At 38.4% G+C, this 25704-nt stretch overlaps 1 protein-coding gene across 1 annotated transcript in view; it reads right to left on the minus strand.

Annotated features, from left to right (window-relative positions):
* Positions 1–25704, minus strand: part of UTP20 (UTP20 small subunit processome component) — an 86141-nt gene that overhangs the window by 12695 nt on the left and 47742 nt on the right. Inside the window, 23 exon segments of the mRNA XM_005898589.3 lie at positions 171–281; positions 689–820; positions 1052–1222; positions 2900–3016; positions 3908–4049; positions 4743–4909; positions 6280–6447; positions 7163–7261; positions 10543–10699; positions 10875–11014; positions 11325–11617; positions 13737–13773; positions 13775–13820; positions 14071–14210; positions 17991–18128; positions 18549–18689; positions 19009–19164; positions 20466–20618; positions 20723–20773; positions 20972–21115; positions 22008–22095; positions 23727–23871; positions 24481–24698. Coding sequence (XP_005898651.2) covers positions 171–281; positions 689–820; positions 1052–1222; positions 2900–3016; positions 3908–4049; positions 4743–4909; positions 6280–6447; positions 7163–7261; positions 10543–10699; positions 10875–11014; positions 11325–11617; positions 13737–13773; positions 13775–13820; positions 14071–14210; positions 17991–18128; positions 18549–18689; positions 19009–19164; positions 20466–20618; positions 20723–20773; positions 20972–21115; positions 22008–22095; positions 23727–23871; positions 24481–24698 — 3154 coding nt within the window.

A 25704-nucleotide genomic window follows, 5' to 3' on the forward strand; every position in this document is an offset into this window, starting at 1 on the left:
TATACTGAAAAATGGCCCTGTACTTGGTATGTGAATGGGCTCCTGAGTCTCAGAATCAAGCAACAGCATGACACAGTTTTCAGAATTCAAGCAGTGTTGACATCTCTCTACCTAAAAACCAAACAGAGAAGGCAGGGCCCAACCATGGGAAAAAACTTCTCTTCACAAACCTGTCTGCACTGGACTCTGGCAGGTTCGCTTTGTGCAGAGATTGCCAGCTTGGATACTTTCTGCATGACATCATCGATTTCTGGGACCAACAACTTTCTTGATAAAATGGCCTAAAACACAAACGAGAAGACATACTCATTTCATGTTTTACTGCAATGGCCTCTTGTTTACTAAGCTGACCTGATGTTCAAGTAGCCTCAGGCAGTTTTCAAACATAATGAAAGTTATCTCCAAAAGAAAAAAAATATAAACTTAAAAAAAATGGTTATAATGGTCAATTTTATGAAATGTATAAGTAAAGTACCTGCCTTTGTACAGAATTCCCCGAAATTTAATATAGAGCTCACATTCAAACATTTTGGTAAGTAGATATGTTAGCTTATAATTAATCAACCAAAAAATAATAATCTTTTTAAGAACTATCTACAGCTAGTCAGAGCACTATGTTCCATATAATTCTAAATATCTGACGTGAGGCTCGTACACTGCACAACCCAACAATCTGGTGATGCCATACCTTCAGAAGACCAAATGCAGTGGCTTGTCTTGTAGTATCATAGATGTCCTCCTCAGCATATGCTAGAAGAACCTGAAGCTGCTTTTGAGTTATCTGGTACGACTTCACTTTCTTCACAAGTATGGTCACACACTGCAGGTCAACAACAGTGGGTTAACAGAGCATCTCATAGACCAGGATCCAGGGGAATGATAAGGACTCAATACAACAGCAATGTTTTTTCACACAGTATACTAACACTCTGGCCTTACCAAATTAATCTGGAAGAAATTTTGACCAAGACCATTAAGGATGATGAGGAAAATTCACTATGTTGCTAGTCCTGGTCCTGGCTTTTTCTAAGTGCAAGTGAAAACACCTCACCTTGAAACAGTTTACCACCAGGTGGAAGTTCTGGCCCCTGGCAGCCCCGAGTTTTGCATAGTCCTTCAGCAAAATAAAAAGATGTTTTGTCAGCTGCTCTGCTTTTGTTTCTATAGATGGCAGGGGGAACCTCAAGATCCAGATCAGGCATTGCAAAGCACCTGTGATCACCTGAAAAACAAAAAAGAGAAAAAGCCAATCAACTGATGAAGTGACCAAACTCAAGAATCCAGCACCCGAGGCTGTGTAGACTCTGGGCAATCAAGTTGAAGGAATGAAGTGCTCTGCCATTCTACTCAGGAAGCACTATGCCCGAAGTGTAAGAATAAGATAAGGAAGTTTCCTCTTTCCTGACACGATGGAAGGTACAGCCCAAGCAAGTGAGAAAAGGTGCTCACTTACCACATTCTTAACCTACTATGTGTAAATGATTAGATGGGCTGGCTAATTTTAGCATTTCTTTTTTTTTTTTCCCTGAAAATCACATTATAAACGCCTTTCCAATTTTCTAGAATGGTTCTTTCATGTAATCCATTCTTATTGAGCTTATATTATGTCACAAGACACTCTACAGAGTGTTAGAAATACGACAATAAAAAGGATGCCATTCTGCCATTTAAAGAGTAGATAGCTGACTCAGAAATTAAGCATGAGAACTATGACCTATAATTTGATATAGTTATGTGGAGTGCCAAAGATATGAGAAATGTGCTGGGATCAAGTGACTACAAAAGGATCCCTGAGCCTTCGAGATTATCTAGATCAGCTGGTTCACTTGGCTCAGCACTAGCCAATAGATGCCTACACTCTGATTGCTGGAATGGCCTTATTGGTCTGGATCAGATGAAGACAGAGGAAAGAGCCTGCTGCTGCTGCTGCTAAGTCGCTTTAGTCGTGTCCGACTCTGTGCGACCCCAGAGACAGCAGCCCACCAGGCTCCCCCGTCCCTGGGATTCTCCAGGCATGAACACTGGAGTGGGCTGCCATTTCCCTCTCCAATGCATGAAAGTGAAAAGTGAAAGTGAAGTCGCTCAATCGTGTCTGACTCCTAGCGACCCCATGGACTGCAGCCTACCAGGCTCCTCCGTCCATGGGATTTTCCAGGCAAGAGTACTGGAGTGGGGTGCCACTGCCTTCTCCAAGGAAAGAGCTTAGGAGTCAGAAAAACCAGGGCTTCAATCCCAGTTCTGCAGCTTATTACCTGTTTGACTGCAGAGATGTTCCTTTACCTCTTGGCACCTTGACTGTAAAACAGGCCATCTGACAAGGTTGGCAAGGTGTGGGCTTTGGAGTCTGACAGACTGGGGCTCATATCCTAGATCTGTCATAGGCGACAAGTCACTTAGCTAAAGGCCTGGATTTCTCATCTTTGAAGTAGAAGCATAAATAATATATGCTTCATGGGCTGTTATGAGGAATCATGGCAGTGAGCAGTAGTGACAAGGAAAAGGAGATGATCACTGCCATGGGGACAGCACCACTTACCCTCACGAAGTTGTGAGGATCAAATGAAACAACTAATGTACCTAGAAGGGCTTTTTTTTTGGCCTCACTAAGTGGCATGCAGACCTTCCCAACCAGGGATTGAACCTGTGATCCTTGCATTGGAAGCACAGGGTCTTAACCACTGAACCACCAGGGAAGTGCCTTAGAAGGGCTTTTATAATTATTAAGGGCTCTCCATTATTATTAAACTGCTGTTAAGGGAGCAATTTAATGCAGAGAACAGAGGTGGTTCATGTTGTTATAAATGTCTTTAAAAACTCAATCACCCTGTGAAGCACAAGCCTAGAAACAAGTTTTAGGTATTCTGCACAACACAGGTCCTGTGAAGCAACAGATGCTCACCTTCACGTCCATGGAACCCAGGCAGTCTATGAGGAGAGACACAAAAGGATCCAACATTTCCAGGACATGTTCACTTGAAGACTTGACCTTGGAGGTCTTCAGACTAAGGTGCAACAGCTAGAAGTTTTAAAAAGATACATCCTAAGAATGAGGTTAGGCATAAGAATAAGATTAGAATAAGGGCATAAGAATGAGGTTAAGGTGAAATGATTTTAAAAGACTAATGTGAAAAGTTAAGATGCTTCTATTTGAAATCATAAAAAGTGCAAAGAAAAGGGAACCACCTGGGAGAGTCTCAGTAAATGGAGAAGGTAGGAGCTCACCATGCAGCTGAGATTCGAAGTTCATTTACCAAGTGGTTATTGTCCAGCATCTACTTTGATTCTGTGCACTGGCCCAGCATGAAGGATGTGGCAATAAACCAAGATGGGCAGGGTCCTTGCCCTGATGGATCTTGGCCAGGAAGACAGACTCTAGGGAATAATTCACTATAAAAGGAGGGTGCTTTGAGAGTTCTGTGGGGACCTGGGCAGAGGGAGGATAGATGGTGAGGTACTGGGGTGGGAAAAGTGTAGTGACTCTAGAGAACTGAAGGGAAGCCCTGCACCCAGCATGAGGCTGTGGCCCAAATGAAAGACAGGGCTCTCTCCTGGGAAAATGGGAGCCAATGAAGGATGAAAAAAATATATACAATAAAATGATCAAACTTGTGTTTTCAAAACCTCACCATCTTTTAAAAAAATTTAAGAGTAGTTCAGAGGTACAAACTCATAGGCAAAGCAACAGTGAAAGCACTGTAAATATTAGGTCAGAATCACTAATTCTGAGAAAGTTCTACCATCAAAATAAGTAATAAATAGTAAATGGACCAATGCACCTTAAAACGAATTCCGTAATTTATGGTTAAAAGCGTTTCCAGTGGAAATGAGCAGTACTGGAAACTCAGCAGAGGATTAAAAGGCACAGAATCACTGTGGGCCGCAAGTCTTACTTACGGTTAATTCTTACCCGAAGTCCAGACTCAATAAATATGTGCATGTTGGTTTTCTTGCTCACGACAGCTTTCTGTCCGCCTCGAACTGGAGTTGGGGGGAGCAGAAGACAGCTCTGGGGTGGCAGGCGTGGATCTGGTGCGGGGGTTGCTGGATTTCTGTCAGTCAAATGGAATGAAAACCAGTGGAAACAAACACATTGAGATGCTGCATCCCCAGAAGCCACTGTGTCTCTTTCTGGTGAGGAGCATCCAGCACCAAATAACTGCTCTTGGCTGTGGGGTTTTTCTCCCTTAACCATGAGACACAGAAGGGATGATCAGGTTGCTAATCAAAGTTTCTAAAGCCCCAGAAGCAGAGGTCAGAGGGGTGAACGCACATCTAAGTTAAAATGAACAGCAAGAGGACGCTCCCTTTGATTTCTGAAAACAAATGCCAAGGAGTCTTTCTTAGAACACCCCAGAAGCAAAATACAAAAGAAGTTCACAAATAGGTATTTAAAAATCTCTGGAGGTCTAAGACTCTGTTTGGTCAGAACAAGAAGTATATATTTAAAATCTACCCTAACTTGGATTGAATAAATATCTAAAAAGTGGTGTCAGAGAAATGTTAAAATAATTGGTAACCCTCACAGCTACTTCATTCAGCAGAAAAATAATCTTGTGTTGACATGTATCACTTGGAAGGACCTCAGTCCAAACACAAAGTAGTGCCATCTCACACCTCAGATAAATATACTTTTTTTTTCTTTTACTAAAGCCAGTTATTAAATGAACCCACTTAAGACACTGAGAACTGAATGGCTTATTTGAAGCAAGTACCTAAAGGATAGCTGTTTTTTGCAAACTTACTTTTCTTTCTGTGTTAACAGGGGGAGATTTTCGCTGACCAAACCATAACTAAGCAACAGAATGGATTCTGCTGTCATTTCCTGGTTTACAAGTAATCCTGATATGATTCGGCGTAAGGTTTCGTGAACTTTCCGGGCCAGTTTTAAACTTGTGGTATTCTGCAAGATCTAAAGGCAAACACAAATGCATGCTGAGATGACAGAACTGCATTTTGATTTGTTATATATTTGTTTGATTTGTTTTATCTATTATTTTTAAAATGTTTTTTCCTAATTAAAAAACAAACATTCTTAATAAAATTTCAAATGTAAGTATAACATGAAATCAAATTTACCCATGACCTCAACCCCAGAAATAATCACTACCATTAGTGTATGCCTCTGGAGTTTTTGAGCCTCCTCTGTATTCCCTTTGTTGTTGAGGTCTGGGCACAGGATTGGAGATAGGATGTGACACTTGGAAGATGCCAGCCTTCCAAGTGCATTAAATGGGGTGATTTCAGACAAGCACATATACATCAACACAACACAGTCACTCCTCACAGGAAACCATGCTAATGAAGACATATGATGGCTAAGCCTCGGGGCTGGGATATTAGGTATTGGGCCAAATCAGAGGAACTTAATGGGAGCTTAGCACCATCACCCCAGGAAAACCCTCAGTGTGTCACAGCTAGTCCTCTGCACAGGACATGGTATTAGTAACTTTTATTACCTTGGAGGGACTTGATAATTTACATGGAAAGCATGTGTGCTTTGTCGATTCTTTCATCTTAAAAACATATCTAACATTCTTAGATTAGGCTCAGATAAGCTAAATGTATTTTAGGAACAATTAGGGAGTGAATCTAGCATCAAAGCACGTGGAATTAGTTAATTTACATCATTAGATAGGGTTTTTTGCTCTAGGTTTAGTATGTAAAACTGTAATAAAGTGAATTAATAATGCTTGTTGAATGTTCACCCCTGCAACAGGCACAGTGACCACTCTGAAGGCAGGTAAAGTACAGTCCCTGCCCAATAGGAGGCAGAATGAAAATGGAAAGAATGTGAGCTTTGAAATTACAGCTTCAGAAAGATCTGGCATGGAATCCTGGGTTTTCTACTTATTCATGTTTCTTTCTACCGTTTTGAGCCTGAATTTTCTCGTGTGTCAGATGGAAGTACTGTCAATCTCAGGGATGGCTGTGCAGATTAGAAGACATAATGAAGCACAGTGCTAAGAACACAGTGATATGTTCAATAAATGCAGTTCTCGTCCTCTTGGCAATCTGGGAGCAGCATCTCACTCCAAAGGCTATTCGCAGTTACTGATGGGACTCAGCTGTGTAATTCACCTATAATTCAATTTCTGTTGCCTTTCCTTCTGCATCTCATGGTTTACATCTGACTCCTGGATCAGAATGCCCATCTCAGGGCTGCCAGACACATAGTACTGGTGTTCTTAGTACTAAAGTGAATCATGATGCTCAAGGCTCTTTTCAAGAACTCAAGATACTGAAAGGTGGTGATTCCCTATATTACATTCAAGTCCTTACCTCTTTTAGTGGAAGGATAAGTTTTGTAACCTGATCTTTTCCTACAAACTTGCCCAAGATTTCATAAGAATCATAACTCTTGCTTCTTCGTGCCTCCATGACCTTGGAGAGGATCTGCTTTACTTCCTTCTCTTCAGCAACGGCACCAAACAACTCATGGTTAAAAATCTTTAAAAGAAAAAAGCTAAATGGTAATTATGTACACTCAAGCAAGATATGCCAACATAAGCAGTCTCTGCTTATGGTTAATTTCTATTAGACTTCACTTTTTTCAACGTAGCTTAGAGACCAATTACAGAAACACTTCAAGGTTTATACCAATGGAAAACAAAAGAATACTACATAGATTTACATATATAACTATGTAATACACAAACAGGGACTTTTTTTGATTATTACCAAAAAGTAGCTTAATTTCCCTTTAAGAAAGTCTCATGATATTTGAAATTTAATTATCAAAATTAATGCATTTAAAAATGTAGTATCTAAACTTTTAATGTATAAACAAAAGATTGTGTGCCAAACTTAGTGTCTTTCTAACCCACCCTCCAAATTACTGTATTATCCAATTTTAAAAGTTGAGTGTTATTAATTTTTCACTATTATATATACAGTTCTGGTGAATATACATTTGTACAAACCCCAGATCACACCTGATTATACCAACTCAGGACCTACAGTAGGGCACCCATCTCATGTCACTTGAATCTTAGCTTTTTAAACCTCTGCCATCCTAAGAGGTGAGACAGTACATTATTTTCATGTTTATGTTTTATATTAATATATGTTTGTTTGTAGGCTATTACTGTGTCTTATTTTATGATATAATTTGTGTTCTTTGAACTCTTAAAAAAAAATCCGAATTCCTTTCTCTGAATCTTACCTCAATCATTATATCCAAACAAGAGTCCAAACTCCCGACTTGTAGCTTGTTGGTAAGGCCTTGCAGCAACATATAGACAGTGAAAGTCAGCACATGGACCTGAAGTGAGGTGTATGAGAAGAGCACAGATGGTCAGGAACACCACAGTAGGAAGAACAAGATCAAGGAGGACTGCAAAGGGTACACTCTGATTATATATCTGTCAGCACTGCAGGAAGCTTTGCTAAACAACACATACTTATATCAGGGTCTACAGTCCTTTAGCCAAATGGTCACTTTGTATAAAAGATGCTCAGAAATACATCACATGCACAGGGTCTATCACTGTGACTAAATCAGGCCAATCATTTTTAAAGAACAGCATGCATACTAATTTGCTTCAGTCATGTCTGACTCTTTGTGACCCTATGGAGCCCACTGGGCTCCTCTGTCCATGGGATTCTCCAGGCAAGAATACTGGAGTGGGTTGCCAGGCCCTCCTCCAGGGGATCTTTCCGACCCAGGGACTGAACCCCAGTCTCTAATGTCTCCTGCATTGGCAGGAGGGTTCTTCACTATTAGCGCCACCTGGGAAGTCCATAAAGAACACACAAATCTTGAACTTTTAAAAACCAACCTCTGAATTAAGGAGCCTACATGAAGAAAACAAGTTTCTGCCCTAAACAGTGATCACACCTAGCATTCCTTAGAGCTTACTATGGGCTAGACACTGTATTACTTCTCACATATACTATATCATTTATTCCTCACTCAATCTATGGTGTAGGAGAAATAGCACCAGCGCTTTCACTTGAGGAAGCTGAGACACAAAAAGGTCAAGCAAGTTGCCCAAGGTTACAGGAACAGGAAGTGGTGAAGTCAGGATCTGAAAGCAGATGGTGCCAGAGTATACAACAGAGTATGTTCTCTACACTGCTTCCACTGCTGTAAGTTATCAAGGTAAACAGGTAATGACCATGTGCTACGAAAATACACTTGGCTGTCAATATACAGATTGGATTTTAAAGGAATAATTTCATATATATGCCTTTAAAGGTACTTATGATCTTAAAGTACCTTTATATATTTAAAGTGTTTGCTGAAGACATTGGATGCATGGAACCACTACTGGGGAAGAACACCAGAGTGCAAGTACCACCAAACTTCCAGTGAGTTTACCCCTGTTTTCTATATGGCTATCCCCCAGCCAACATGGAAATCATGCTAGGATTCAGAGAAGTCTATGAGAAGTCCTGTGGCTTTAGGAATAGGAGAGAAAACTCAAGAATGTTCCAAGAGAATAAGGAAATCTATTTTGTTTTTCTTTTCTCCATTTCCTACACTCCAAGGATCCTGTGCTGGTGGTGGCAGTGGCCTAGACACAGGGGCTGCTGCAGCCACAACTCTGCAGGGAGACCTTCCTTTCCTTCAGTGGGACTGCAGTTTGGAAGAGCACAAGAGCACAAGCTGCTCTTCTCCTCTCCAACTTGCCACTGCCTAGCCTCTGTGTGGTTACAGTTGTGGGAAGTGTGTGGCAAAGTAGGAGAAACAGTGCCAGCTTTGTAGCTGGAGATGTGAAACATGGAAAAATAAAGTGTTAACAAAGAATCAGAAGATATAAGGAACTAAGGAAACTTGAGAAGTGAAAAGAAAAATAACTGACATAAGAAAATTTACTGGATGGGTCCAACAGCAGGATGGAGATTAAAGAGGAAGGAGTCAGTGAACTTGAATATGAATCAACAGAAATTATGTAATCTAAACAGGAAGGAAGAAGACTGAAAAATAAACGTGAGCCGCGCATCAGGGATGGGTGCTGCTGCGGCCTAGTCGCTACAGTTGCGTCCAACTCTGCGTGAGCCCATGGAATGCAGCCAGCCGGCTCCTCTGTTCATGGAGATTCTCAGGCAAGAGTCCTGGAGTGGACTGCCATGCCCTCCTCCAGGGGATCTTCCTGACCCAGGGATCGAATCTGGGTCTCCTGCATTGCAGGCAGAGTCTTTATCACTCAGCCACCAGGGAAGCCCCCAGGGATGGATGGGACCCTTCAAAAGTCTAATATACAGTTCACTGAAGTCCCAGAAGACGAGAAAGAGTGCAGTACAGAAAAGTATTTGAAGAAATAACAGCTGAAAAGTTTCCAAAGTGACCAAGAAGCTCAACAAACCTCAAACAGGGTAAAACCAAAGAAATCTGTGCTCATAATCCAACTGCTGAAAAAGTCTTTAAAGCTGCCAGAGAAAAATAACGTGTTACTCAGAGGGGAAGAACTATTTATCAGAAAGGCCAGAAGAAGTGGCATGACATTTTTACAGTGCTGAAAGGAAAAGAAATAACTGTCAATGCAGAAGTATATGTCCTTCAGGAAGAAGGTGAAACAAAGACAGGCACAAGGGAAAGAAAACAAAGAGGGTCTGTCGCCACCACACGTGCTCTACATGCTTGCCTAGACCGAAGGGAAATGATACCAGGAAGAAATCTGGAAATTCAGAAATGAAGAAAAAGCAGTAGAAACGACAAGTGTCTGAGGATTAAAAGCAAAACTCTGCGCTGCACTCGCCGTCTGCAGTGGCCCACACTCTAGTCTGCGGAGCATGCCTCTCTCTGAATCTGAGTAAGTCTACTTCTTACCTATCAAAACAAAACAAAGCAAAACAGCTCTAACACTGCCTGATAAGTTTTCAACATATGGTGAAGTAATACATAAACAACTATTAAACAAAGGAAGGGTGAAGGGATCTGTATTTTTACATTGCACTTGAAGTAGTAAAATATTGATTCTAAACAGATTATTAAAAATTAAGTATGGTTATGGTAACCTAGAGCAACCACTCTACCAGGAGTCTTGGCTGGTTACTTCAGAAAAACAAGCTGTAGTGTTTCTCAAACTTTCAATCACTTGGGATCTTTAAAAAGGCAGATTGCGTAGGTCAGGGCTAAGGTCCTGACTGTTCTCCTAACAAGTTCCCAGGTGCTGCTGATGCCATGTGTCCAAGGCCCACATTTGGGAGCAGCAAGACAGCCAGGTAACTACTCAAAGAGCTCTGCATTCCACCTGGTGCTCTTACTAACTTTACGACATATGTTTCAACTCAAAACAAATTTATATTGTTCACATTTGTGGCGATACAGTCAACAAGAATTTTATTAAGAACTCACGGAATACAAAACCTGATCAAGTGATTTGAGAGAAAATCACAGATTCTTCCAAAAAATAAAAAGGCTTTTTAAAAACTAGATTTTTAAAAAATATGGATTAGAAATTTTTAAATATTTTTGTTTGCACTCTTAGTAGATTAACTTTGCAAAAGATAGACCCAAAGTACCATGACTTAAGTGTTTAAAATGCGACTATGTGAACTCCAACCCAATTTTAATATAAAATGCATGATGCAATTTACCTGATAGCCACGCACAAGCGTAGTCTGTAATTCTTTTAAAATATATTGTAGATAATGCACACCCAGATCCTCTATTATTTTTGCAAGGGTACTGCGTGCAATGTCTCTGATTTCCTGTGCTCTGTTCTTGAGGAGGGCACACACTTTCAGCAAAATACTAGAACATGAGTTGAAAATCTAATTAGCAGAAACAAATAAAAATACAAATATTCTTTTGTTTCTTAATTACTCATAATCCAAATTATTCCAGTTAGGATTCTGAATTATAGCAAACTGTGACAGTGCTTCTAACAAAAAAGAAGAACCAATTTCTGATTTGTCACATAACATACCTTGGCAGATTAGTTTCCATAACTTCTCTTGGAAGGGACTGCATTAGTTTAACCATGGCAAAAGCTAAAGGAACTCGAACTACTTCCTCATCATTCACAACCTTCGATTTTATGAGTTTGTGTTCTTCATCTCTTTTAGTCTGTAAGAAAATAAATAAATAAACTGAAACAAAAATAAATGCATTAGGGACCTACCAACACTACAACCTTGCAGCTGAAAAATTATCTACCGGTATCAAAATGATCATGAAGAAGGATCATTACTCCCTTAGCTGCAGGAGAGGAATCTGAAGATGAGGAGATAAGAGAAGGAAAGTGAAATGTGAAATGTAGAAAAAAAGAAAATCCAAAAGCTGATGTCAACCCATGCAGTTAGGAGCCTCAGTCTGATAAGGCCCCACAGACACCTGAGTTCAAAAAGACCTGCTGGGTCCCAGACAGAATGATTACCGTAGATGCCAGGCATTTATGGAGCCTGGGCAGGATGTCCCCAGTTATGGTTCCTTGGATATTTTTAATTGTTCTCTCCAATTCTTCTTTATTCCGAGGAAGGAAGGAGATGGACTTTGTGATACACTCAGATTCCTTAGCCGCCGTCCCTTCATGATCAGCTGGGTCAGGGTTTTCTGGCTCTTCATTCTTGTCCAACAAAGTCTTATTACATTCATCCTCCTTCTCGTCCTCATCCATATGCTCTAATTCCATGGCTTCGTGCTCTGGCAACTCAATCACTTCTGTGGTATCTATGTTTAGTAAACAACAAAAGTCAACTTAAATAAAGAAACAACACAGTTGTGTTAAGTAGTCTTTCCTACCAACATCTAATAAAAAAAAAAAATCACCAACTACAAGGGCACGATAAAGACTGAGGAAACAGAAGTAAATGAGAGTGTTATGGCTCTTCACTTTCTTACAATTTAGTCTAATGAGGAATAGAGACAAGTAAACTGATAATTATAAAAAAGAGTGGAATAGCAAGTACAGGGTACTTGAGGAACACATGGGGAGGCTGGGAAAAGGAGGTTTCTAAAGCTTCCAAAGTACTGTGGTTCAGTTTAGTTCAGTGGCTCAGTTGTATCCAACTCTTTGCCACCCCATGGACTGCAGCATACCAGGGTTCCCTGTCCAGCACCAACTTCCAGAGCTTACTCAAACTCATGTCCATTGAATCGGTGATGCCATTCAACCATCTCATCCTCTATCATCCCCTTCTCCTCCCACCTTCCATCTTTCCCAGCATCAGGGTCTTTTCAAATGAGTCACTTCTTCACATCAGGTGGCCAAAGGATTGGAGTTTCAGCTTCAGCATCAGTCCTTCCAATGAATATTCAGGATTGATTTCCTTTAGGATGGACTGGTTGGATGTCCTTGCAGTCCAAGGGACTCTCAAGAGTCTTCTCCAACACCACAGTTCAAAAGCATCCATTCTTCAGTGCTCAGCTTTCTTTATAGTCCAACTCTCACATCCATACGTGACTACTGGAAAAACCATAGCTTTGACTAGACGGACCTTTGTTGGTAAAGTAATGTCTTTGCTTTTTAATATGCTGTCTAGGTTGATCATAGCTTTTCTTCCAAGAAGAAAGCATCTTTTAATTTCATGGCTGCAGTCACCATCTGCAGTGATTTTGGAGCCCTGCAAAATAAAGTCTGTCAGTGTTTCCCCATCTACTTGCCATGAAGTGATGGGACCAGATGCCATGATCTTAGTTTTCTGATGTTGAATTTTAAGCCAACTTTTTCACTCTCCTTTTTCACTTTCATCAAAAGGCTCTTTAGTTCCTCTTTGCTTTTGCCCTAAGGATGGTGTCATCTGCATATCTGAGGTTATTGATATTTCTCCTGGCAATCTTGATTCCAGCTTGTGCTTGCTTCATCCAGCCCAGCATTTTGCATGATGTACTCTGCATGTACGTTAAATAAACAGGGTGACAATATATAGCTTTGACGTATTCGTTTTCCGACTTGGAACTAGTCTGTTGTTCCATGTCCAGTTCTAACTGTTGCTTCTTGACCTGCATACAGATTTCTCAGGAGGCTGGTCAGGTGGTCTGGTATTCCCATCTCTTGAAGAATTTTCCACAGTTTGTTGTGATCTACACAGTCAAAGGCTTTGGTGTAATCAATAATGCAGAAGTAGATGTTTTTCTGAACTCTCTTACTTACTTTTTCGATGATCCAACAAATGTTGGCAAAAACCTACATTCTTGAGCATGAAAATCATAATGGCAGCCAACAGGGCTCATGCAGAAACGTCCCTTATTACAGGATTCAAACTGGGCAGTGTGGTGGGGCAAATCCAGACTTGTCTCTGCTAACAAGCCATGACTACAGTCCATTAATTGAACTCTTGTGAGCTCTGGATTCTTCACCAGTAAACTGGAGATGGTTTACTTGCAAGGCTATTATAAGTATTAAATGTGATAAAGTCTCATTTCTGACACTTCACTGACCTTAATAAATGACAGCTATCCATTAGTCTTTGTTTTGTTTATGTGCTGTGCAGCTTTAGGAAAGTTACTTTACATCTGAAATCTCAATTTCTCATATAAAAAATATGGAGTAACTAACACCTAAGGTTCTAGTAAGATTCTTATGAAGACAAATGAGAATTTCTGTGTAAATAACCCATAGCTCAGATTTTTGCCCCGTACATTTTACACTGGACTTCTCTCTTGTTAAACAAGTTTTCAGAATAATATTCAAACTATTCATTTTAACTTCTTCCTGACTCATTCACTGGTCACTGCTACAAGAGCAGAAAAAGGGGAGTTAAGCTGAATTTTGTCATCTTTAATTCATAATAATAAATAACAGAAGAACAGGAAGGAAATTTGGTTTAAGAAAGTTTAAAAAACTTACCCTCTTCATTCTGAAGTTTTCTCATTTGTTCTTCAAGAGCTTTTGTGGTCAAAGTGGAATGCTTCTAACACTATCACTAGCAAACTGTTAAAAAAAATTTCATAGAAACATTCATTTGATTAATTAGTATCATTTGACTCTTAAAAGGAAAGTTAGACTTATAAAAATTGAAATTACTTTTTCCTATTTTAGGTAATTTTTTACTTTAACAAATCTTAGTATCACCTCATTGATACAAATTAAAAGTAATTTGGGATTATAGAAAGGTTATTTCAGAAAAGAATCCAAATTTTACATTTCAAAAACAAAACAAAAATAAGAAGTTTGGCCATACCTGACACCCAACTTTTGACTGATCTGTCCCGCCTGTAAGACATGCATGAAATGTTTCAAGTAGTACACGTATGCTGACCAAGAGAGATGTTTGCAAACAGCTCCAATAACTTCTGTGGCAGCAATGGTTATATTTTCATGCTGTAAAACAAATCAAGAGCATCAGTAAGAATAAGTATTTGCAAATAAAATACACATACACAGCTAACTTGGTACAATAAAAATCTTAGACAGCAGGTGATCAGAAATTATAGAAAGGAAAGAATGCCCAAACTATGTTAAATAGTTTTCCTCTAGTTCTGGAAAAGCTTCTGTCAATTTCAAATGATATCTTCCTTTCATTAAAGGCTTTAACACATTTTAGACTCTATTTCACTCAGACCTCCTTTATAGGTTCAACCCTACAACTGTGAAGTAAATTCAAGGTATAAAAGTTGATAAATGTCAAAGTTAACTATAGATTGCACTGTTGAGCACTCATAAGAACAATGCTTTGGAGACAACTCTTTCAGATCTCATGAAGAAGAGAAGCTAGATTTACTCTCATACCTTAATGAGGAAAGTAGAGAAAAATATATGAAACAGTTTTCAGACTTTGGACATCAGTGTAGGATAGTGACCCCTGAGAGAAAGAAAACAAATGAAAAGAGCCTTATAACTACCCTCAGTTGATTGTGTGGGGATACTGTCAGGCCATAGCACAGGAGAAGAAACCCCAAGAGAGACCTGTATCTCTTTGAGTTAAGGGGTCAGAGTTGAGGCTGTGGAGCTAAAGTCCATAGGGCAGAGTACCAGAGAGAAGAGTTCAGAGAGAAAAGCTGCCCAGAGAAACAGCCCCTTAAGCTTCAGCTGAGAATTGACCAGTACACTCTGAATAAGGAAGAGATGAGAAGAGAACTACCAAAAAGGAAAAGATGCAACAATCATCAAAGACCATACAGGGATGAGAATAGTTCATGTTCCTCTCAGCCAGAGAGAAAAACCTCACGATACACGGAGTACTGGGTATTCAGGTACTCAGAAGGTTAGTACCTCAGTGGTAGGTTCAAATGAGCATCACACTAAGAGCTACTCGTGCCTAACAGAGCTTAAAAGTGAGCCTCAAAAGGACCAGACTACTTACAAGTAGCCTAAATGCATCTGAAAACAATTCTCAGAAATACTTAAAGAAATACAAAAATACCCAGCACATAGCAAAGTCAAATTTATGATGTCTGGCATCTGATAAATAATTACCAGGCATACAAAGAAGCTGAAAAATAAATCTAATAAGAAGAAAAATCAAACAACAGAAGCATAGAAATGACACAGATGACACAGCCCTGAAAACAACTGATATAACTGTATTGCATGATTAAGAAGGGAGAGGAAAGCACGAGCATGTTATGGGGACACATGCGAGGCATAAAAAAGGCCCAAATTGAACCACAGAGATGGAAAAGACAATTCTGAGGGAAGATATACTGGATGGGATTAACAATAGATTACACATGACAGAAGGAAACACTAGTGAATGTGAAGACACAGTAGTAGAAAAATGAAACCAAATGAAACCCAGAAGGAAATTAAAAAGCCTCAGGGAGTTATGGGCATGGGACAATTTGGAATAGCCTAATATATGATGTAATCTCCAAAGACAAGAAGCTACTGCTGCTGCTAAGTCATTTCAGTCGTGTCCGACTGTGTGTGACCCCATAGACAGCAGCCCACCAGGCTCCCTAGTCCCTGGATTCTCCAGGCAAGAACACTGGAGTGGGCTGCCATTGTCTTCTCCAATGCATGAAAGTGAAAAGTGAAAGTGAAGTCACTCAGTCATGTCTGACTCTTAGCAACCCCATGGACTGCAGCCTACCAGGCTCCTTTGTCCATGGGATTTTCCAGGCAAGAGTACTGGAGTGGGGTGCCATTGCCTTCTCCGAAAGGCAAGAAGGGGAACCAAAAATATCTTTGAAAAAGTAATGGCAAAAAATTCAAAGTCTGACAACGACTACAAATCTATAGATCCAAGAAGCTCAACAAACTCCAGGCACAAAACAGTAAGGCACTAAGGCACCTGATAATCAAATGGCTTAAAACTAGTAATAAAGAGAAAAATGGGTGGGGGGTGGAGGGGGAAAGATATGCTCCACTCAAAACAAAGGATAACTTCTTTTGGAAACAGTATAAACGAGAAGTCAGTTCAAAGTATTCTTAAAGTTATTAGGGAAAAAAATTCAAAACCTGTCAAACTAGAATTCCATACCTAGAAACACTATCTTTCAAAAACAAAGATGAGAAAAGACAAACAAGAGCTGAAAGAATTCATCACCAGTAGACCTGCACTACAAAAAATTTCAAGAAAGTTTTCCTATCAGTAGTAAAATGATACAAGGTGATTATCTGGACCCACACAAAGGAATGAAGAACACTCGGAATTAAAAACATGGAAACAAACACAAAAGATCCTTTCTTTAGTTTTAAAGATCTCTTCGAAAGATAACTGATGGTTTGAAGCAAAAACAACAGTGTATTATGTGGTCTAAAGCTAACATACAGATAAAACTTATGAAACAAAAAACAGCGCAAAGATAACTAACAGGCCAACAGAAGTAAAATAAAATCACTAAAAAATATCCAGTTAATCCAACAGAAGAAGAAAAGGGGGAAAGAGAGGAAAAAATGGGACAAATAAAAAATAACAAGATCATAGATTTAAACCCAACCATATTAATAATCATTAAATGCAAATGGTCTAAAACTAATCAAAACGCAGAGACACTCTGAGTAAAAATGCAAGATACAGATATATATACTACCTATAAGAAACCAACTTTAAAAGTAAAAGTAAAAATCACAAATAGGTTAAAAACAATAGAAAGGTATACCAAACCAATACCAACCAAAGCTAAAACAGTTTATTTTTTCTACCTACACCTCCTTCCTGTTTTACTGCCCTCTATCTCTGAGGTGCTTACCGGCTCCTTAAACTGGAATTTAGGGACTCATTCTTTTACCTACTTAGGAAATTAAAAAAAAATTCTTTAAACATCCTGAAAATACAGAAGAAACCTATCCTTGAACAAAATCATAAAATCAAGTCATAAATCCTGCTATTAGGTCAATTAGACTTAAATATTCATTAAGTCTTTACCATGTGCAGGCACTGTTCTTAGGCACTGTGTCAGCTGCTCAGTTGTGTCCGAATCTTTGTGATCCCATGGACTGTAGCCTGCCCGGCTCCTCTGTCCATGGAATTCTCCAGGCAAGAATATTGGAGTAGGTTGCCATCTCCTTCTCCAGGGGATCTTCCTGACCTGGTTCTCCTGCATTGCAGGCGGATGCTTTACTGTCTGAGCTACTAGGGAAACCCATTCTTAGGCATACGTAGTATAAATCTGAAGACATTCTGAGTTCAAATATAGGTTCTGACTGTATGTTTCTGAGAAAGTTATATAACCTCACTTATTCTCAATTTATTCTCCTATAAAATAGTGGTAACAGTCCCTACCCCATAGGGTTGAGTTGCTGTGAGGATTAAATCAGAATTGTGCCTGTATCTGGTATAGTGCTGAAGAAAGGCAGCTATTGTTTTATTTCATTTCTTATGAGCCATTTGGGAAAATAATGAGAATTAAGGCCTATGATACAAAAATAAAAGTATGACATCTTGGTGATGTGATCATTTCTGTGAAAGGAAATATTCTGTGGTTAGCCTTTGTGAGCTAATAATAGTGAACATAAAATAATAGCCACCGTTTTTAGAGCATGTGCCTGGCACAATTTTAAGGGCTTTTATAAGATCTATTTTTTAAAGAACTATTTTAAGTCTCTTAATTATGGTGAACAACATCAGTATGGATGCCACCAGCCCCACCCACACTTTGCAGAAGCTCTGTCACGGTACAGGGAAAAATTTACTGGCTTCTACAGCTAACGCCCTACCTTGAGCATTTTCTCATCAAAAACTGGTGCCATAGCATAAGGCATGATGTAATTCTGAAGAGATTTAGAAGACAGCACGACTTTGCCTTCCATTAGTTGTTTTGCCAGTTTCTTCAAGGCTCTTGCTCTTCTGTGGATCTATGAGTTAGATAAAATATAAATTAGTTACTGAATGAGCTCACCAACAATCAGCTCTATTTCAGTATCATATTCCTCTTTGAAAAAAAGATTAAAAGAGTGAAATACAGTCCATGTGTTACATGAGCAAACACCTGTGCCTTGATTTGTTTCCAGAGACATAATGCATAGCATTTCTTTACCAATGAATCCTAGAGCATTTAAACTTCTTAGCAAATGGCAGGGAAAGGTGACACTATTATTATGGCTTGTGATACCACCAAGCAAACAAGCATGTCCTATGCAAATCTGATGACCACAAAGACCAAGAAATGAGAAGCTCAAAACTTTCTGGAAAATTAAAATATATCTTTTAAAATGAGAACCTTTGAAATGTTTGTTTCAAAGACAAGGGGGAAAAAAAACAGAATTGTCTTCTACCTGAATGTGCTTCATATTCTCAAAGAAGTCCATTTCTGGATCATGGCAATCAGTAAGCTGAACCAAGTCTTTAAATTCTGGTTGATTTGGAAAGGTTTGAATTAAACAGGAAAGCAGTGTGGTATAATCCTGTTGAATAGTCTGCAAATATCAAGTTAAGAAAAAAAAATTTTTTTTAAGAATTTGATTAAATAATACAAAGAAACACCAAAGAGTCATTAAATTTTTTAAAAAGTTAAAACATTCCCAATGTAAAAACAAACTACATAAAATCAGAAATGACTGCTCTCTTCTCCATTCCCACTCCCCTGTTAAAAGTCTGGTGAGTATTTATACAATCAGGTATTTTAATTAAGTGTACTAAGGTTGACTGCTTTTCCACAAATTATAGCAGAAGTGCAGGAAAACAAACAAACAAAAAACCCACAGATAACAAGTACTTAATTGCAAACCTCAATACCTCTGTCTGGCTCTTCAATCCTTTCCTCAGTTTCTCCAGCAGAGAACGATGAATGATTTCTCTATATTCTTTCTCTGTGACATTCAAAGCAGCAAGCTTTTTGATGATACTCATCAAGCACATGCTTGCATTGTCACTTAAAGACATGTCTCCTAACTGGACACAGGAAAAAGCCCAAATTATACTGTGCAATACCTGTGATATGGACTATTATTTCCCAATGAAAGAGCTTGTAACATTTAGCCACTCTTCTGTATAAAACTCTCTACTAAGAAATGTCCCACAGGCCACTTCACACTTAAGGAAGAACAAATACAGGGGTGTGAGGAACACAGTAAGTGACTTGGAAAAATCATGCTTACTGAGAAGGGCTGGTTATTTGAGAAAATACTATGGTATGTACTTTTGTAAAATTACTGATTTTGTCTTTTGAAATTTGGTATTTTATACATCATGGGTTGTTTCCCCCTTTTAATTGAAATATGAGATACAGTTTTTAATTAGCTTTATTTCTCAAGGCAAAGAGAATAAAAGGTTCCCTAAAGCCAGTTTCAATATTCAAAATGAGCCATTCACTTAGAATGACAGAGTAGGCTGGTGTAATTCTGGTTAGCTGCTCCAGAGCTCCTCGTTTATAAAGAAGGTAGGTTGTAAGTGTAGAAAACTATTCTCAACTATGCTAACCAGGCAGTGATTCAGAATCCCTTATGTTGAACTCTGATATATGAAGAATGAGCCCCAAATGGGGAGATTACTTTTTCCTCTATTACTTAATCCTTAATATTTGACAAATAACTATAAAATACCACAAAAGATTACTGATACCACTACATAGTTAACTATTATGCAAGGGTTTCATTTTCCCTATTTTTGAAATTTAATTCATTTTAGCAACATCGCACTTAATATATAGCTCCAAACCTTTTTATTTCTACTGTATCAATAAAAGAGGGAAACTGTCAAATAATATAGCTTTTTAACTTAAAAAAATTGATATTTAACTGACACACTATGAAATTTATCCTTTTAAGTTGTATAATTCATGGTTTTCAGTATATTCCAAAGGTTTTATAACCATGACCACTAGCTAATTATAGAAAATTTTTACCATCCCCAAAGGAAATCTTGTACCCATTATAATATAATCACTCATTCCTCATTTCTTTCTCCCCTCACAGCTCCTGATAACCACTAATTTATTTTCTTTGTGAATTTTCCCATTCTAATACACAGCTTTGACTTTTCAAAGTGCTTCCACATACATTATTTTTTTCAAAATATCTGCCTTTCATATCATAACAGTATGGTCTTTGCTAAACTAAATATTGTGCAACTAAAAGAAATTTTATACTAAAAATCCCATCCCCCCCCAAAACCAAATTAAGAAATTAGGTTATACGGCTGTACTGTCAAAACAATAAAAAATAATCCATAAATTTTTACTGTAAAAAACCTACCTCCATGTTATAGAAACAATTATGCATAACTGGGATTAGGTAGTTCATGTCTACAGTTTGCATCTCTTTAATGTAAGAGGTAATGGTCTGGAATGCCGAGAAGCGAACATCAAAGTTGATATCATCAAGATGTCTTTGATCAAAGGCGTTAAGCTACAAGAAATGCCAGTGAAACCATATAAATGAAGGTATATAAATCTTAAATAAGGAAAACAATAATAGTTTTGAAGCAAAAAAGACAAGATTTTCTTTCTTACCTTGACAACATCAGTAATATATGTTAATCCACTCTCAAAATCAGAAAGGGTCTAAAAGGAATGAAAGCAGTGTTTTACTAGTGAATACAACCTTAACTTTTCTGCTCCCCATCCTCTTTGATTCCCTGCCTGCACTCAAAAATACATGGAAACATCATATTGGTACCAAGAAAGCTGCTAGTATACATTCCATGTCATAGTGATCTTTTGAAAAAGGAGTGATTTAGGATAAAAATGAGTATTACAGACCTGGAAAACTGTACAAAGTAACTGTCTTGACAACTTGTTCTTAATAACTGAGAAGAGTTTTGCTAGAGGCTTGAGGAAGCTTGTAGGCTCCAGACAATGTTTCAACAGGTTTTGTACTGTCACCAGAATGTCAATTTCTGTATCCTTAAGAAATAATAACATTGAGAGAAATCATATTTCAGTAATTCAGAAAACTGGTCATGTTGGTTTTAATATATTATAGCACAGAAAACAAATAAACATGTGTAACAAGTAGTAGTAATCAGAAAAGTTATTTTATGGTCTTTCAAAGTTCTTAACATTTTAACTTGATCAAAACCCCATAATAGTGCCCATCAACAGTTTCTTCCTTCAGTTCTAATAGAAAATATACATGATTTTAAATCATAATTTCTTTTATTTTCTAGTCAAAAAGAAAGAAAATGAACTTGCTGACAAAAAACACACACTTTCAGTTGTGCAGAAATGCGTGGTCTTCTAAAACGCAATTACTACATGCTAAGAGTCGTTTAGTATAACTACTAAGGCTTTATAAATGAGTGTTAGAAATGGGGAGACTCTTAAAAAATAAAGTCTAAACTAGGGTTTGAAAATCATACCAGAGACTCTCAGCAATGTGTGAATATATGTGAATATGAAACCAGTTTGACTTTTCATTCAGTTTGCCATTCATATTTAAGATCACTATCATTCACATTTAAGATCAATGCACACCTCAGGTTCCAGATCTGTTACTGATCAAAGCCGGGGAGGGGGGGGGAACCCTGAAACGAATAAGAAGCTAAACAAAGGAAAACAAAGAGGTGAGACTTTTATGTAATAGCAGATAGTGAAGTCTTCACTTTCTTACCTGCCCTCATTCCTTTCTGTCCCAATTTTTCTCCCCTGTTTTCAGTTTTATATTTCTTTATGAAGTCTTCTCACAAATACTCTGAGACAAATATGTCACAGACTCTAACCAATAAAATTATTTTTCACAAATTAACCTAATAATAAACTGTCACTTCAAAGATAAATAACTGCTGTGAATTCATACCTGAGCAACACTGCCACGGTAGAGGAATGGTAGGAGCAGTGTAATGAGCAGAGAACTTTGTTCTTTTTCTTTCACAAACTTGCTGATCCTGGAGAAGGAAAAACAAATGGGATAGGTAAGGAAGATACGTAAGATAGGAATATTTCCCAAGAAGTTAAACTTTTTGTAGAAAAACATCAGCGAGGAAAGACCCAGGTAGCTTGTAACTGTGTGAACATGTGTAAAAAGTTTAATTCAGTTTCTGAACAGTGCCCACTCTCCTTCCATCTTCAGGTTGGTGGCTACCGTTCCATTGTTCTTGTGACATCTGATTGTGCGCTGTTGCTGCTGCTGCTAAGTCGCTTCAGTCGTGTCCAACTCTGTGTGACCCCATAGACGGCCTCCCACCTTGCCAGTGGGAGAACTGGCAAGGCAAGAACTGTTCCAGGCAAGAACACTGGAGTGGGTTGCCATTGCTTTCTCCAATGCATGAAAGTGAAAAGCAGAAGTGAAGTCGCTCAGTCGTGTCCGACTTTTAGCAACCCCAGGGACTGCAGCCTACCAGGCTCCTCTGTCCATGGGATTTTCCAGGCAAGAGTACTGGAGTGGGGTGCCATTGCCTTCTCCGGATTGTGCATTGGTAATTGCTTATTTTGCAAGGAAATAACATTTTTAAGTGTCGAGATTCGTTTTAGGCTTTATATACATTTCAATTTAACTTCCACAAAAGCCATATAATATAGGAATTATTAACCCCACTTTGCCCAGAGAAAACTGAGGCTCAGAGAGACTGATGTCACACAGAAAGGAAGTGGCAGAGCAGGGCTTGAAAGACCCTGGTCTTTCTAGTGCTAATCATCATTATCATCTCACTACCACATAGCCTATGATAAAATGTAATAAATATAATTTGGTATGGTTTCCCATTCTGCATAAGTTAGAAATACACTAGTATAAACAAAACATTTAAAAGAAGTTCCTGGAAGATTTAACACATCATTTTCTGTTGTTGCTGAAAGTAACAGAAAAAATAAACTTTCAACAACTAAATCCTGTAACAATTTAGAGTTTAAGATATAACCATTCTGGGGGAATTGCCTGGTGGTCTAATGGTTATGACTCCGTGCCTCCACTGCCGGGGGCAAAGGTTTGCTCCCTGGTCAGGGAACTACGATCCACATGGCATGGTCCATCCCCCCACAAAAAAGACACAATCATTCTGTGCATTCAGATTTACCAACCAGACACTTTATAGAAATCACAGTTACCTACTACCAGGTCTACTAGTATATAGAGAATTTTTAAGAAAATCTTTAAGATCTTGACTCTTAAAAAAAACAAACATAGCAACCTGCTCTTTTAAGTTAGTTATTTTTATCAATCCCACTAAAAAACTACAACTTTATGATCTCACATAATGCAAAATCCTAATTGAACAAAATATGCAAAGGCTAATAAAGCAAATCTATTAGTCTACCTTAGAATTTTGAAAACTCTGTTATCTTTTATAATAAAGACAGATGCCATAAAAAGTCTATTCCAGCAAAGAAAAAGAATTCTACATAAACTGAAAACTGGAGGACATTTAAAATACTGAAACCTTTTTAGGTTTAACCTAAAACCTTTAACCTAAACCTTTAACCTTTACCTTACCAAAGCAAATGAAAAACCAAATATAATTTAAAAAAATTAAAATCACAAGTTGTAACATTACCTTTTAAGAACCAATAGACCACTTACTTTGAAAGAATGCCAAGTTCCTTACTGACTTGTGCTCTATTCTTCTTCTTTTTTAGCTTTTCTGCACTTATTGTGGTTTTGCTGAGATACTGGAGAATAGCAGGTACATGAGGTAGAATTAATCGTCCTCCTGTTGTGATAGACTCTGAAATATAGATAAATGTACTGATTTTAATTAACTACACTCTTAAAAGATAACTATACAATATCTTCTCAATGCCAGAAAAGGCAGGCACTCAATTACCATGAAAATTTCATACATTTCAACCTCCAAGATTAACTAAATTTCTTCTTAGTTAAAACATCTATACTATTGTTCAGTCACTAACTCATGTCTGACCCTTTGCATGTGGCATGCCAGGCTTCCTTTATCATTATCTAAATTGAAAATCCGATATGAGACCCTTGAAGTTTTATTTAAACCACTTTCAGTAGCACTAAAAGACTGTTAGGATAATATGGTAAGAAGAATTCACAGACATGACAGTGGAAATCATTCGATAATGTCCTAGAGGACAGTTGAGCTTTCTGGAGAGTAAATACTCTGAATTTCTAACTACTGCAAAGAAGATTCAGTTTATGTAAACTGAATTATTAAGTATTTAATTAATCTAGGTATTAATTCCTAGAGAAGAGAAACTCTCTTAATAGCTTAGATTATCTGAAGAATCAGATTCTATTGACTTTTTCACTCTGAGGGTACAAATGATACCTCAAAAGTAGAAGAACCCTTTGCTCTGTACAGCTTACGTACCATCTGCACTTTCTGTGTATACACATCCTGTCACCGGCAAGCTCAAAACTGCTTCTGAGGGTTCAAAATCTGGAAGGCTAAGAAGGTCGTCAGCTATTTCCATCACAAGACTAGCTGTAGCTTCAGAGAGGTTTTTTGCTGAGAGAATCGCAAAAACATTGGTCAGGATATCACATTCTGGGTGCCCAGGTTTCTGTTTAGCCAGGAAACAGAAATATCTGCAAGAGGAAACATTGAAACAGTCACCTTCTTTCTCAATATGTTTATTTCTAAAAACATGTTCCTTATGGATTTTCAGTTTAATGAAGATATATGTGTATGTGTGCAGATGAATGCTAGCTAATGAGCTCAGAAGGGAAATTACTTTAAAATTTAATGGATTATAATTCTAGGCACCATACATTGTATTATCTTGACACTTTATGTGTATTTCTCATATTATCTTGGCACTTTATGTGTATTTCTCTTTTTATGTATATGTTAATCTTCGTAACATCTCTGTTATGGTGGTATGCTTATCTCTACATTATAGATGCAAAAACAGAATTGTCCAAAGCCACTAAGCTAATAAGGGGTAAAACGGAGCTCTGAACTGCTAGTTCTAAGAGAAATGTACTAAAGATAGGCTATTTTTCAATTATAAGCCTTCTAGAATGTGAATGTTTACGCTGCTCCTGCTAAGTCACTTCAGTCGTGTCCGACTCTGTGCGACCCCATAGATGGCAGCCCACCAGGCTCCCTAGTCCCTGGAATTCTCCAGGTAAGAACACTGGAGTGGGTTGCCATTTCCTTCTCCAATGCATAAAAGTGAAAAGTGAAAGTGAAGCCGCTCAGTCGTGTCCAACTCCTAGCGACCCCATGGACTGCAGCCCACCAGGCTCCTCCGTCCGTGGGATTTTCCAGGCAAGAGTACTGGAGTGGGATGCCATCGCCTTCTCCGGTGAATGTTTATACACTCACATAAAAACCAATGCACTACAACATGAAAATCAGGAATACAGACCACAGGTCAAATAAACACTTGCTGATCTAGGATATGCAACATTCAGACTAGGATCATTTGTGAAAGGAAAGGTGATGAACCCATCCCCAATAATGAAAGCCTTAAACAATGCCCCGGAGAGCGGGGAACACAAAAGCTTTCTAGCTACACATAAACCAGCAACTGTTTTACAGTGAGAGATGCGATCCTAACAATTAGTAGGAAGGTCAAACTGAAAAAAT

The sequence above is a fragment of the Bos mutus genome, chromosome 5, assembly GCF_027580195.1.
Source record: "Bos mutus isolate GX-2022 chromosome 5, NWIPB_WYAK_1.1, whole genome shotgun sequence".
Lineage (NCBI taxonomy): Eukaryota > Metazoa > Chordata > Mammalia > Artiodactyla > Bovidae > Bos > Bos mutus.